General features: G+C 52.2%; 3 protein-coding genes across 3 annotated transcripts; 1 reads left to right on the top strand and 2 right to left on the bottom strand.

Annotated features, from left to right (window-relative positions):
* Positions 1 to 2,073: 2,073 nt before the first annotated feature.
* On the top strand, positions 2,074 to 4,569 carry CORC01_12263 (uncharacterized protein; the record flags this gene model as incomplete). The annotated part of the gene is made up of 2 exons (XM_022623884.1): positions 2,074 to 2,266; positions 2,351 to 4,569. The coding sequence occupies 2 exons, from the start codon at positions 2,074 to 2,076 to the stop codon at positions 4,567 to 4,569; spliced, it is 2,412 nt and encodes an 803-aa protein (XP_022469641.1).
* Positions 4,570 to 4,812: 243 nt separating this feature from the next.
* Positions 4,813 to 5,655, bottom strand: CORC01_12262 (glycosyl hydrolase family 12; the record flags this gene model as incomplete). The annotated part of the gene is made up of 2 exons (XM_022623883.1): positions 4,813 to 5,212; positions 5,321 to 5,655. 2 exons carry the CDS (start codon positions 5,653 to 5,655, stop codon positions 4,813 to 4,815), a joined length of 735 nt encoding a protein of 244 aa, XP_022469640.1.
* Positions 5,656 to 12,186: 6,531 nt separating this feature from the next.
* Positions 12,187 to 14,063, bottom strand: CORC01_12261 (uncharacterized protein; the record flags this gene model as incomplete). Its single annotated transcript, XM_022623882.1, has 4 exons — positions 12,187 to 12,822; positions 12,875 to 13,269; positions 13,341 to 13,557; positions 13,629 to 14,063. Coding segments are annotated over 4 exons (1,683 nt in total), but the record flags the coding sequence as incomplete, so codon positions are not given.
* Between the last annotated feature and the right edge of the window lie 956 nt (positions 14,064 to 15,019).

Here is a 15,019-nt window from a genome sequence, read left to right as displayed (position 1 = left end):
TTAGTGTCCGGCCAAGTTGCGTAGCGTGCGGTGCGGGACGACGGCTTGACAAGCAAGATGCGGCAGAGAAGAGGATCTTGGTAGTTAGAATATGCCTCAAATCAAGTTTCGATGGGTGATGAGTCAACGATCAGGTCATACGGACATTGGCGCCACATCGGCTCTTTTGAAATTTTTGAGCTGCATGGCTACTTGGCTAGGACAAGTTCTTGGCTCGCACGACTAGATGCTGCCTTTTGATCCGTCTTCATATTGACAAGACACTAAAAAGTATGAATGGAGAACCACAAACTGTCAGATTCTGTTGTGACGGGTGGTTGTCGGGTCAAAAGGGCAATGTTTTTCTTATTCGGGGGCTGATGAATGGACGAAATAAGGTGTGGTGTGGTGGACGTGGTAAAGGTACGGAGCTTCGTCCGTGGTGATGGGCCAAAGCGCGAGGGGAAAAAATCTACGAACCGCTCCACAATTAGTGTGGGTGTGGGAAGCCGTTAGGTGCGCCGTGTGCGTTGTGGGGCGGCGCCGGCTGCTGACCGGATCTCGACTCTTGGTGCTTTCGGATGCGGGGGTGCAGACGGGGGCGGGATTGGGTGGGCGCTAGCGAGCCACCGAGGGGAGACTCAAGTTCCTTTGGTGGCCGGGGGGGGAACTGCTAGGGCGCAGCTCCGGGCACTTAGCGCCGAGGGAGGTGACTGGGTGGCTGGGGAGGACCCTGGCCGTTGTTGTTTTTCCGGACCCGCCAATCGCTCCGCAGTGCGCAAGCTATCTATCAGACGGACTCGTTCGCGTAGACGAAAACTATCGAAATCAGTATTAGCCTCGGCAAATGTCGTCTTGTGAGGTTAGTACATAGTAGAGAGGATACTCTGGCGTGACCTTGCGGCACTCTATTGCCATTGCCGGCCTTGCCGCGTTTAGTCACGGGAAGAAGGCGCCGGACACGCCGGGGACTCCCGAGGTACGTACCGGAACCATGCCTAGGTAATCCGAAAATTCCCTGGCGTCTCTCGCCCGGATAAACTTGGTTACCCCGCAGTTAAACGACATTATCGGTTTATCCGCACAATCGTACAGTCGTACAGAACCTGGCCAAGGGTCCTCAGACATACGCACGTTGCGTTACGGACGAACCGCGTTGGCATGTATTATGCACAGCCTCGACTTGCTGCTGACGTCAACCAACACCCGCCCGATCGCCCAGAACAAGTCAGGCCAGGCAGAGAAAGCAAGTAAGCAAGCAGGCAAGCAAGCGGACACACCAAAGATGCGAGGCGACAGAAGTAATCGGCGCAATCTTACACGCCCGACTCAGCGATGATTGCTCGACAATCACCACACACAGCAGCGAACAATCAGCACCGCTTCCATGCCCTGCCACTCACGCCACTGTCCCCCAGGCACTCCCATGTCACCCACGTGTCGACGCCGTCTGGATGCCCGCCTTTGCTTCAGGTCAATTGCGGCTTTGTTGAAGTTCAACGCAAATAGATCTGCTAAAGGTCATCCTCAACGACTTTCAAGCTGACACGCCTCGACTGAATTCCTGGCATTGCCCCCCCTTGCTCTTCATCATCGCCGCATCGCGTTGTTGGCACAAGCCCGAGAGACCGTCGTCAAAGATTTTCGACCTCCCGCAGGGTCGCGGCCTGGACGGCGCGGGTCATCATTCACTGGAATGGGAACTGCATCATTCTCATGTCTGTCGACCACCATCTCACGACTCTCACGCCACTTTACTTTTTCCAGCCTCAGTCTCGCGGGTGTTACACACGCACTTTTCCACATCGCGACTAGCTGTGCATGCCGTCAGTAAAGCATCATCTCAACGACCATCGACTGTTTGGTCGGCGTTGCAACGTATCGCCTGTTCATCTCGCTCCAGCGTGATCGTCCAGCAATAAACGCACCCACGTTTGCTCCTCTGCATCGGCGCATGTTTCGGCGTGAACTGGCCCCCAAACCCGTGGAGAAAGGCGGCAAACTGTTTCATCGTCTGCTACATACCCATGATCCTGGCATAGGACTCCCAAGTGGTCTCAATCAGGAGGCGCAAACAAAACCACCAACACCAACATGGCCTCGCTGCCATCATATCAGGATGCCGTCAGTATACTCGACTGGCTCGAGTTGGTGGCACCATATGTAGCAGACAAGGACTTTGCTAGTCTTTGTTCTGTGAATAGACGTTTCTACGCCGTCTTCGCACCCCGCCTGTGGAACGACCCGTTGGTCGCCGTTCGACGGTTGGGACTGGATCCAAGTGACGGTATGTTTGTCTCAGCCCACGCCCGTAAAAAAAAAAAAAAAACCCCATTGCTGACCCTTATCGCTGCTATTTCGAGTGCAAAAGACCTGGAATGGTACCTGGCATTTGTCTTCGATCGCATGCATCGCCTGCGGCCGACAACCCTGGCTCTGATCATCACTCTCGACTTTCGTGACTTTGCCAAAGACACTGCCCACTTCTCGTCCGACAGTAGCACCAGGACAATACCTCAAACTCTTCGCCAACTCCCCCCAATACTGCCGAATCTCAGATGCATCCTCCTGGACGGCCACGCCGAGGCGAACCCTGCCTTCTTGACAGCCACCCCGGCGTCCGAAGCAAACGTGACACCTCGGGATCCTTGTCAAGGTCTGTTGCTTCTCAGTGTTGCCCATTGCCAAACGCAACTCCCCAACGGCTTCTACATGTCGGACAAGCTCCAGTCGCTGGTCTTTCTAGACGTTTCCGGTTTGTCAGGTTCCCTGCAGCCCCTAATTGCGGCAGCACACGGACGTCGCAACCTACTCGCATTAAAGGTCCTCAAATTGAGGCGTCGAGAGATCAACGACCCATTGGCTTTGATGCTGTTCCAGGCGTTCAAAAGCTCGCTGTGGAGTCTGGATATCAGCGAAAACAACATCACAGACGCTATTCTTGGTCAATTTACTGCACTTTGCTTCAATAGTCCATCTTTGAGGTCTCAGTCCCGATTCATGACTGAGGGCAAACTTGTCTTTGATAGCCAACATAATGACACACATGGGCCGTTCATGTTCATTCAAGAATCCGACTCGAGCGGGACCTTCAGCCATGCAGAGCGGCACTTCGTGGATGCCCCCATCTACTCTGCCGATGCAAGTCGCGATCTGCAGGAGGACGAAGCGGTGCGAGCCAATGGCAGAACCCCGTTGAGACGAGACAGTGTGGACTGCGTTAAGGCCGCAACCTCGGGAGGCATGGATCATCCGGTACCTGACTGGTCAGACGTGCCATACCTCGACGTCTGCTCTGCACCTGCTGGGATCACCCACTTGCACATCTCAGACACTCACATCACTTCTTCAGGTGTGGAGAGACTATTGCGTAGCTCGCAAGGCCAGCTGGAAGAGCTGTCCTGCGATGCTCCGTCTTTTCTACCCGTCCAGGGATCTGCTTTGAAGCAACAGCATCTCCTCCCATGGCCCAAGAACACCACCCTGCGCGGCGTTCTGGGTTGTGCGCACATATTCAGGCCCGTCTTCTCATCCAACCTCCGGGAGCTGAGAATTCACCATTCGCTCGTGACGCAGATTCCGACGCTTGAGACCGATGGCCTGTCAACCATGGCACGTCTCTGGCTAGCCGAGACAGTCCTCAGGAAACGATCTGAGATGGCCTTCCCACAGACGTTTGAGCCGGACATGAACCCCCGGTTGACGTCCCTAACTCTGACCAAAATCCCACGTCGCTCCAATGGCCCATTGATCGACAAGCTTTTGCACTTTCTCAGACAGGTTGGTCTACAGGAGCGTGCGATCCTAGAAACATCGTCTCAATCGTTATCGCGACATGGCCCGGTGCTGCTGCGCGGCCTTCGCCATCTCCGTCTAGAGTTCGAAGCCGATCCTATTGAGGATCCCGCCGGCTTTTCAGCCGCAGACGACCTTGACGCCGAAGAGCTCTTGAACGTGGGCGTGGGCGAGGGCTTCAGCTTCTTCGGCGACGAGCGCAGGCCTCAGCCGCGCCCTGAAGCCAGCAGGAAAAAGCAAGCAACAGCGCCCGACGAGGTGGCTGCGCGCCCGTCCCAGCCCGCCACAGTCCGTCTGAGCGCGTTCCCCTACAGCGATATTGAGGGCGAGTTTATGCGCTACCGTGACACATGGGGCGAGAAACAATTCGAACGGAGAATCTGGGTCGGCGCCGGCGTTCTGGGCTCTGATCATCCTGCTGTCGATGCGTACATGAAGCTCGTGACGAACCCATTGCTGAGAACCAGGGCCGGACCAGCCACTCCAGCGCACGTCAGAGCCGGTGTTCCAGAAGGAACTGTCCTCTTCCACGCGGCTTGGGACGCCATCGTCATGCCTTCAGAGTTGAGACCTCCCAGAGCGGCAGGACTCCGTGGCATGCGGGACGTTTTGGAGGCAATCAAGGCGTTTCGCGTCGAGACTAGGGCGGCCTACGAAGCCGCGAAGAAGACTACCGTTGAAGGCGTGGCAGAGCTGACTACCACCAGACCGCAAGATTACTTTTGGTCGGGGAGGCTTGAGGTCTCTGCCCAGCAGAGCATGGCACACTATCGAGCGCCTGATTATTGGCGATGAACATTCTTTTTCCAAGTTCTCTGATTTCCAACGGTTTTTGGTGGCCCGTCTTACTCTCTCTCTCTCCTGTGAAGGCGCAAACTTTTCGTCATTTGTGATATATACTTGTTTTGAAATAAGTATGAACAGTGAAGTGGAATAGAGTCCTCGAGGCACTTTCTTTTCCCACCATATCCCACATGTCTGTCTCAGTCAAGCGCCCCCCCCCCTCCATCCAATGTCACCTGACTTGCTAGTCAAAACTCAGGAAAGAGAGGCAGTGTAAGCAGTGGTGGTGAACTTTGCATCCGAGCCGACAAAAGGCTCGGTGCCGGCGCCGATGCTCTGGAGAATCTGGGAGGAAGGGAGGCCCTGGCTGTTGACGAGGTAGGTCGTAAAGGCCTTGAGGTCGCCGCTGAAGCTCTGGACGTCGCTGGGGGCGACGAAGCTGAAGACGGTCATCTGGCCGTTGACGCCCTTGTAGAGGTTCCAGGTGCGGCCGGCGACGGTCGGGGTGGCAATGGTGCTGCCGGTGGCGCTGATGGGGCCGGCGCCGCCGAGGGCGCCGAGCCAGATCATGATTTCGTACTGGGCGGAGCCGGTGGCCGTGGAGGAGGTGAAGAGGTCGTAGGCTACGTTGGCTACGATGCCGGTTCCGGAATAGCTTTTTGATGATGATGTTAACATTCTTTTCTACGTGTGTTTTTGTATGTGTGTGTGTCCAACGTGAAAGCTGCAACGTGATGGAAAAAAAAAGAAACGAAAAAAGTACCTCCAGGTCCAGGTCGAGGGGATGCTGCTGATGGTGCTCAGGGCCTTCTTGCTGATATTGACGACGGCGTTGGCGTACGACTTGACGTTGTACTGGCCGCCGGACCAGGACCAGGTGGTGGACCACTGTAGGTTGCTGCCGGAGAGGCCCGTGAGGGTCGTGCACTGGCTTCCGGTGCCGGCGCTCATGCCCCAGAGATTATTGTAGACGGTATAGGTGCCGGCGACGGCCGAGTCCCACTGGCCGCAGAAGGTCGTTGCGCGCTTCTCGACAGTCGGTGTCGGCGTGGCGAGCGTCAGGGGGAGGAGGATGGCAAGGACGGCGGAGAGCTTCATGGTGGACTTGCAGGCGTGTTTTGCTTGACGGGGGAGGAGACGAGGGGCACCGAAGTTGGGATAGAATGGGAGACTGGTTATGGATATGGGATAATACACTGGCGAAAGGCTTCCAGAGCATTGACACTGCGAAACGGTAATCAAGTTTATATATACCCTCACGTTTAGAATATATCAAAATGGTCCTACGTTCAAGGTTGATATTGAGTTCCTAAGCCCGGGAGTCAATAATCTGCCTCATTCCCTGTAATCCATCCGTTCTTCCGTGGTGTCCCCGGCAATATCAGCCATGTCAGCCAGCTTGTCGTCAATATCATTGTCCACGTGGGAACGTTGGATATATCCGCGCGAATCGTCACCAATGCCGGACCGGTTTCGTGGACCTACCTTCCGTGACTACCTCGAAAGGGTAGACTAAATTGATCACGAGTGCCTTTGCTCCTTGGGACCGTAACGGGGTGAGTTACCAATTGGGACGATGATCATGTCCGCTCTTGATATAAGTTCTTCAGTACGACAGTGAGCTAAGGTCAGGGTGCCGAGTCTCCATTGGCGGCTCGCATCGTGCTGCTGCCAAACCCGGGCGAGATCCCATCCAGTTCGGGAGTTTAGGGAACCACGAATCAGGGGAACCCGGTTATTGGAGACGCGTGGAACCAGGACCATGGATGGATTGACAGTCAAGAAATTAAACTTTCTTGGAACGTTATACACAAAACTCGAGAGCGCGGTTATTTGCCCATGTTTCTCAGAGAAGCTGCATTCTGGAACACAAAACAACTAGTTCTAGAAGTATATTACGCAAGATAAGATAGCCATAACAGTCCAAAGTTATCTCGTCTGGCGTCTCTTCTCTCCAGGAAATTAACCACGCAATCCAGCCTGTGGCGCTGCAAGCCCAATACCGACATCACCTGGCGTACCGCTTACCCCAGCATGGCTTTCAACGCACGGGATTCGAGGAGATATAATCTGCCCTGGAAAGCATGGACTGCCGGCGGAAAATGCGGGGTTTGACTGCCGTCATCCGCGCGCTGTCCGGGGGGAGAGGTGCGCCGCGATGTAACCGAGAAGGGGAGGCCAACCAGGTGGAGTTGCGGCAAGGCGGGATCTCGAAGCCGCGATTGGCGGGATTCGATCGGGCGTTAATTTACTACAAACGCACCGGAGGTTTCCCCTTCGTTGAGGAGGAAGCGAAGCCTCCAGTCCTCTCTGTCTCTCTCTCTCTCTCTTTCTCTCGCTCTTGCGAACTACGAGCCGCCGTTTTCTTCTTATGAGAAGAATAAGTGCAAGATTTGCCCAATCTTCATGCTACGGACGTACGCGATCGGCTCCATGGGGACATGGAGTTTATAGAGGTACCATTATTCCAAATCTCGAGGTCTGTTGTCGTTTAGCCTTGGCAACGATGACGAATTTTTTTTATGCCCGTGCAGTAGCTGGATGTCAGTGTTGATCGGCGCCGGTGAGATGTCGGTGCTTCGCGACCCGTCATTTCAGCTTGCATTACGTGCGCATTCGATCTGATTTTGTGAACCCTTGGCTTGCCGCTGGCTCTTGGCGATTACGCAATTACCAACAGTCTGACCCTCTTCAAGTCTGGCAGAGAGGTATTGCTGGTCCCTGGATTCTAGGATGCCTGTTCCCTGGCAGCCATCTGACGGTTCTGGCCCTACATTCGCTTATCTGAGCTGGATATCGAGACAGGATGCACAGCTGGGACACGGACTGCCGGACCTCCCTTCTTTGCACGTGTAAACCAATCAGATTCAGATTCATATGCCCATGAGATGACCCCGCGTCATGATTTATCAATGGAAATGATGAAGTATTTGTGGACAGCCCATCTCATAACCCAGTGTCCCGGGTTGATCCAAAGCTTGTTAGCATGGGCGCTCTCTCGGTACAGCTCACAGTATGGTAGGTAAGCTCAGTATTCCACGAAGTCTGTGTTCAATAAGGGATCTTCTAAGGTGAAATTGAAGAACCACACCAAAGCTTTGCTGCATGCATGGATATGGAGCACCGTCCCAAACACAAACGCGGAAAAGGTCCGACACCGTGGCGGCGCCGCTGAGCTCCAGCTCAGCGCAAGCCCACAGCCTCATGACCTGGGGGGGAGAAGGGCTGGACGGACTCAAGAACGGCTCGTGGCTTCGTGTGAGAAAAACCAATAATCACCAGTGTGGAGAGGAGAGTGTGATAGTGGCTCAAGAAAAACCTATCGATATTTGGTTTTTCCTCGCGCTTGTCCAGGAACACCTGAACGCCTTCCTGCTAGGCTCGCAGAGCAAGCCTTCAGGGCACATGAACTAGTTCAGCACTGCTGGAAATATTTTGGTTTTTCTTCGTATCTGCAGAGTGAGCCTCGCGTGGGCAGCGCCGCGGCGGACTGTTTTGACGGATATGAGATGTGAGGAAAAAGTCGAGCACACCATGAGGAAATGCTGACGGCGCCGTTCGTCTACGCCACTTGGCATACGCCATCGACTATCTACCCAGGCACGCCAGGCAAGAGAAAAAAAAAAAAAAAAAAAAAAAAAGGTAACGCCTCATTTTGACCTAGGAGACAGGACTCATCTGGTTCGGACGAGAGACTGGGGCACTCGGAGCAACATGAGAATGGTCAAGGTTGTGATCTTCGGCGCTCCTTCCCACGAATCTGGGAAGATCGCCTTCGACCCTGTTTATGTCTTGGTTGTCTACCTGGCCTTTCCTTGTTTTGGGCCCGCGGACGTGCGTCGTGCCTGAGCCGGTGGAGACGCGTCGCGATGGTGGTGATGTTTGGGTAAAAGGGTAGAGGGGTGTGGTGAGTGTATGTTGACAATGGCACATTTGGCTAGCGGCGGGTTCATCTGAGTAGCGTAGCCGACAAGATAGACTCAACTTTAATCAGATATCATTGCTTTTTATTCTTATGCTGGGAAGGGGGTGTGTGCAGAGACGTGCCTTTTCATTTTCTTGCCGTCTTGCTATAAAGACGCCGAAGAGGGTTGGCCTAACGAGCCAGGGGATAGAGGTCCCGGTTCCGAGGAATGGAATTTGAGTTGTTATCCGAATCCCTGAGGGCGACTCAACACTGCGCTGTCTCATCTGTCCTGCGTTCCCGATCGGAAAGAGAACAGGGGCGCAAGAAGGGGTGGCCGGTTCCACGTGCTCGGGACCCAACCATGAATCGCAGAACTAAGCCTGATGATTGATTTTGTGCAAGAGAAGAGACTCGAAAAGCGGAGAGATGAGGGTGGTGTAGGTGAAGACGCACTGTGACAGGGATCGTGGAGAGACGGACTGAGACTTGTGGCGCACGCCGGCCGGTACGGGTTTTCGCGCCGGTGCGGCCTGCACTGGACTAGGCCCAAAATATGGGACAGGGCAAAGAAAAAAGACTCTGAGCAACGAACAGGAACGTTCATCGAGGAATGTAAAACGGGTAAATTGTGCGGCGGGAGCGTGAGAAAGAGAAAGACGATTTGCCGCAAAGGGTGCCCGTTGGTGGCCTGCCTCGCCCCCTCCACCACAATAGACGGGCTGGACTTGGCTTTCCTCTGTCCAGTCTTGTTATCAGCCATCGTACGCAGCGTTTTGAGGGGTCGAGACATGAACCGGCCGGAATGTGTCGGATGAGGGCTTGCGGGCTTTGCAAATGTCTATCGTTTTGACTTGTTTCTATTGTCTTTCACGAAGACTATGCGCGGTTTTTTTTTTTTTTTTTTTTTTTTTTTTTTTTTTTTTTTTTTTTTTTTTTTTTTATTTTTTTTTTCCTTTTTTTTTTTTTTTTTTTTTTTTTTTTTTTTTTTTTTTTTTTTTTTTTTTTTTTTTTTTTGGCTTTGGGGGCCTCTTCCCACGCTTTATTACTGTTGTGGCGAGAATGCCGTGGCCGTTGATTGAAACAGCAAAAGTGCGTGTCCAGGGAAGCTTTAGAAGCCGAAATCTGAATTGGTGGCACCTCCTGAGATGCAACGTCCACTTGCGTAACCTACTTTCACTTGTGTTGCTGACGATGGCGGTTGCCGTCGGCCTGATTTTCTTCATCAATGACTGCAGTAGCATAGGCGATCAGATGAGGCTCGGGTACTGCCCCATGTGAAGTCCTGCTCTCATCTGCAATGATAGTCATCAATATACAGGGCGGGCGTATCAGCTGCAATCTAGATTCTCGCTTTATGCATGTCTCTGCCGCTCATGCAGCTTAACGATTTCGGACATACATAATTACGCTCGGTGGTTGAATTTGCCCCCCCTCTCGCCCAGAGACGAGGCTTCGGATTTAGACGCTAGGGAAAGCTGGAAGATGGGATCCGGGGAATGCGGGCTGATCCTTATTGGGTAATAGACATGCCAAATTGAGGATAACCTCGTCTTTCCCTCATGCTCGGTCTCGGACTTTTGCGACAGCTGGGTTTCGACGGGTGGTTCGTTGGTTCGGTAATCCACCCGTAAAGAAGGGGGAGCTCGTCTCGCTATTGGTAGCCCAAAGACTAACATGAATCGAGGGCCTGCAGAGTGGAGGAACAAACAGAGAGAGTGGATGAGGCAAGATGTCTCTCAGTATTTGCGTTTTGTGCATTAGTGCCTCGGAGCTGAAAGATGCAGCTACTGCAGGACTCACCAGGGGTTGATGCAATTGAGATCTACATGACGAAAAGGAGATCGCCTGCAGGTTGAGCGGCGACTTTGAATGCCTAGCGGAGGTTGGATGTCATTAGATGTCAGGTAGATATCGCCAGACTGAGTCTTTTGCAGGTTGGAATCCTCACTATGACGATGAGCTCGAAATCTCAGTCAATAATTGCGCCACATGGGTAACTCGCCGTGCTCACTGCACCGAGTGGATCAATGGGAAAATACCATCCGACCCATTTCGTTTCTGAATTGTGATCGGAACCCATGGAAGGTTGTGATATCAACAAGAAGCGAGCAGAAGTTTCTTGACCCGTTTGGATTCTCACAAACTGTATTCTAGGTATCTCGAACTTGCAATAATGACTATCGGATAAAGTCTAGGGCAAAAATGAGGTGAATATATTCATGGCTGTCAATGCTTATATATTCCCGACCCAATGCTCCCATCTCAGGTTCAAGTTGGGGAGGATGAAATTCATCATTCCAGTCTTCTGGTCCATGGTTTTGGCAGCTCTCAAAAAGCTTTAACCGTAGTTCCCTTTCTTCTAAGCTTTATAAAGGTCATACTGGGGCTTGTTGGCAGAGAGAACCTGTGGCTCTGGTGCTGATGAAGCTGGAGCGCCCGAACGGTTTCATCCTGGATGCCAGCCTTTCTTTCTGGTTTTCTTCCTGAGTTTCTCCCTCAGTCATGGCCCGTTTAATGACAAAGAATAAGCTGGGGGAATTGAACTTGCGTTTCGATCTGTGACATCTACCTTATCCGAAGCTACATGCAACACTTCTTGTCGAGTCTGGTCTCAGCGGTGAAGTCGGCTACGATGATCAGTGCCGCAAACGGACGTAGGTCGTAATACTCAACGATAGAAATCAAAACCTGCTGTTTCAAGTCTTTGATTTAACTTCCGGTAATCAGTATCAACTCCTTACAATTAACTGACAGTGAAAATGTTTTCCCCTTGGACTCTTTTAATAGCCGTCATTATCTGGTCAGGGAATCAGGTGCTACATACGGATAGTGAGTGAAGTTTTTTTTATGAAGGCTATGCCCAGGACAGCAAAGGTGCCTCTGATTGATGTATTATAGCTTACTTCGGTCTTTTGCCGTCATCTAAATCACCATATTTAAGGCTCAGGTCACATCCGTACCGAAAAGAAGTGCAAGCTCTACAATAAATCTAGGGCTACGCTTCGGCTCGTTATTTATACTTCTATGCATTAATTAAAATCGCCATCAACGTCGTCCTTCTAACAATGATCACCATTGGTTTCAGCCTTCTCCGCTGTAGTTGTCTAGTTTCACCTCCCACCTAAGCAAGCCGAGAATGAGCATACTTTCACAGCATCAAAAAGAAGTAATAGATGACAAAGAAAGAAAAAAACACAAACCGACCTAAATTCGCTTCGAGCTGTTCAGGAAGCGGGCAACCATGAATCTCACCACTGACACAGACTTTTGCGTTGCATGAGGCCGCTATCTGAGTAATGAGGAGCAGGGACATCGTCGAGATGTTCGTCTTCAACACATGACTAATGACATATTTGCAAGCCATTGAGTATCCTACTCTGTATTTATGAAGGAAAATTGGAATCAAGAAGGATTGAGGCTGTGGGCCAAACCTCCCGCCAAGGCTGCGTTGTGAACCTAAATCGCAGGCTTTAGAAGTTGAGTGAGAACGACGCGAGAGATGTGCATGAATTAAGGGAGAGCATAGAAACTTGTTCTTTTTTCCTAAGTTGAGAAATACAAATTACACGCATGTTCAACGCAGGAGAGGACCTTTATGTCGGTACTAATTGCCAACTTCGATTTACGTGGTGATTTTCTAAAGATTAAGCTACTATCGGCTGATTCCCTCTTCAAAGTACAATAATTTCGTGTAGATACAAAGGCCAAACCTTTAAATTCTTCTACGCAATGGGACCGTAGAAGCTGAACTTGCCGTTAGGGTCATATTTGGTCTTCAGAGACTGGAGACGCTCTTGTCTCCATTGCTCGCTACCGTACCATTCCTTCGGGGTCTCGTCACCGAAGGCATAGTTCAGGTAGACGTGCTGCTCAGTGCGACCACTCCCTTCATGAATGATATCCCGCAGCTGGTTACCGAGTGTGGCGGCCTTCTGATCGAGTTCAGTTCCGTTGGGCAAGTAAGTGATGAGAGGCGCGAAGAGAAGATTGTCGCCACGATAGGCGAAGGCGGTCGAGTCGCTCTCAATGGCCTTCACACCCTCGTTCGAGTAACCCTCAAACATGAAGAGAGAGTTGTTGAACGGTGAGTTGCCCTTGATAGAAGACGCGAAGAGATCGTATGCCTTGCGTTGAGCCTCAATGTTGTATGACTCAACATAAATAGGGAAGCGAGGGTTGTTCAAGCCAACCTTTTGGCAGGGGATGGAGTCCAGAGCAATACCCGTCCATGTGGCGAGGTCGAGGTAGGTTCCGGACTCCGGAGTGGCGGAGATAGGTCCGATGTTCCGGAAGGGCTGGGTATACACAGAGTCGACGGAGGTGACACCCTCCTGGATGACCCAGAAAAGAATGATGGGCTTAGTTACAATTAGCAGTAGCCACAGACAATGATAAGCGGGCTGCACTCACATTCTCGGGGTCGGCATCGGGGTTGTTGAGCCAGTAAGACCAGTTGATAACTTCAGCAGCCTGGGTACCATTCTTGACGAGGTGCTCATTCGCAGCTTGGTAGACTTCCTCGACCTTTTCCCCGCCGAAGATGAACGTCTCAACTGCCCAGTCGCTGTGCTCGATATCATAGACCTTGACGTTGACGGAGGTCACGATACCAAAGTTTTGGCCAGCGCCCTTGACAGCCCACCAGAGGTCCGAGGTCTCATTAATGGACTGTAAGGTACCATCAGCTAGCACAATGTTCATGGATACAAACTGATCGGCGACCAAGCCGTGGTGGCCCTGAAGCCATCCATGGCCACCACCGAGAGCAGGCCCGAGAGTGCTGACGCACTCGCAAGTTCCCGTGACTGTAGCACGTAGTTAACGAAACATCCTCGATACTAGCGATGGAGGAATATAAAGCTAGAATGGAGCTGACCTGTCTGCTTTCCGGCCTCCCAGAGTGTGTCAGTGACGAGCTTGGACCCGGTGCCACCACCAATCTTGGCTGTTGTCCCGTCTGCTGCCATCTCGACCCCGCTCAGCTGGGACAGGTAGATTTCGATACCGCTCTCCATCTTGCCCAGAGTAGTGATAGCTCCATGCACGCCATTGTACGCAAGGAAGGGCATGTTCTTCTCGTTGGCGAACTTGACCTGCACGCAAGCTAGTGAGCAACCTGCTTCGTAGCTTTTACGTTCGGACGAAGCTAGAGTCAGTAACTAACCGTTTCTGCAACATCGTTCTCAGTCCCAGGAATCACGACGAGGTTTGGCTTGGGTGCGTGGAGATTAGACCACCGGATCGATGCGTTTGTAAACTCAACGGTGCCCGGCTGGTAAACCTTTGCAGCAGGTGACAGCCTGTCACCGAGCTCGGCCGTGTCTCTTGGGCAGATGCCTCCAAGGAGCTGACGCGCGACAGGAACGTTTAGGCTTGCAGAGGTGATTGCCCATGTAGCAATGGCTGTAAGGACCTCCATCTTGAATCGATGCATCTCGGCAGCAGGGGGGTGGCAGAAGAGGGAGCCGGATTGGCAGTAGATAAACTCTCGAAAAACCCAAGGATGCAACAGGTGACACAAAAGCTGTAATGTAGATGTCAAAAGAGTTCGAACCGAATGTGGTGGGAGTAAACGAACAGACCCCTCATAGTTAAGTGCGCCTAGTTCCAAACAGTCAATCCGTCGACAAGCAGCGCTTCCACCATTATTTGTTGTACAAGGGAGGAGTGATGGGTTCTATAAGCCAAGTTTACCGGGCGCAACGCTGACTGCATTCTTAATTTCGGCTCCTTGCCCGCGGTGCCCCTATGCATGCGCCCCTGCTTTTTTCGACCACGGAGCCGCCAACCAAGTTGATCAAAGGTGGCGAAAGCTCCTCGCAACCCTCGTCGAAATCTGTCGCCGTATTCTGCGTATCTTGGGGGACACGATGCCGAATTGGCCAGATGATTGCGTTTTCTGAGAGATGGAATTAACCGTGCGTGTTCTCTGCGAGACGTCTTTCCTTACACCCATGTGAGTGAGATGCCTCGACATGCCCCCCCTCTCAGCCCACGTATCTCTGTGTGTGTTCATTTGTAAGTGTGTTACATTCGTTTACCAAACTTCCAATCAGCACAGATTCCTCAGCGGACCCCTAAAGTTCCAGGTTACTTCAAGGAGGAATAGTGGAATAGTTCCGGCCAGTGTTTGCAAATCCTGCGGCCTGTTTCCGTACCATGGGACACCTGTGTACCAACGAGTCCAACGGCTGCCGGCTTCTTAGCGCAAAGTCAAGTCAATTCAGAGACAAAAATTCGAATTTGACCCATCTGCTACACCTCTACGTAGCCCAGCAATGTATCCCACTCTCAACCCCCCACCCCTTCCCATAACTTACCCTTCATTGCTGCTGCATAGAACTCCAGGTCCTCTGAATCCTCGGCTGTGCGGCACTGGGTACAGCGCAGCCAAAAACATCCCTCGTGCCAACCCTTTGGGAGGGCGTTATCTTCTGTTGTGGAGTGCCTTTCTTCAGTAAGGACATTGCTACTCGGAGCGCGTTTGCACTGGGTCCAATTGATCCTGGAAAGTTGGTTGAACGTGAGGCCGGAGTTTTTCCCCTAGTCTGTACC

This window comes from Colletotrichum orchidophilum (assembly GCF_001831195.1).
Source record: "Colletotrichum orchidophilum strain IMI 309357 chromosome Unknown Scaffold_147.1, whole genome shotgun sequence".
Classification (NCBI taxonomy): domain Eukaryota; kingdom Fungi; phylum Ascomycota; class Sordariomycetes; order Glomerellales; family Glomerellaceae; genus Colletotrichum; species Colletotrichum orchidophilum.
The sequence above is the reverse complement of the archived record's forward strand: the minus strand, read 5'-3'. Positions and strand labels throughout refer to the sequence as shown.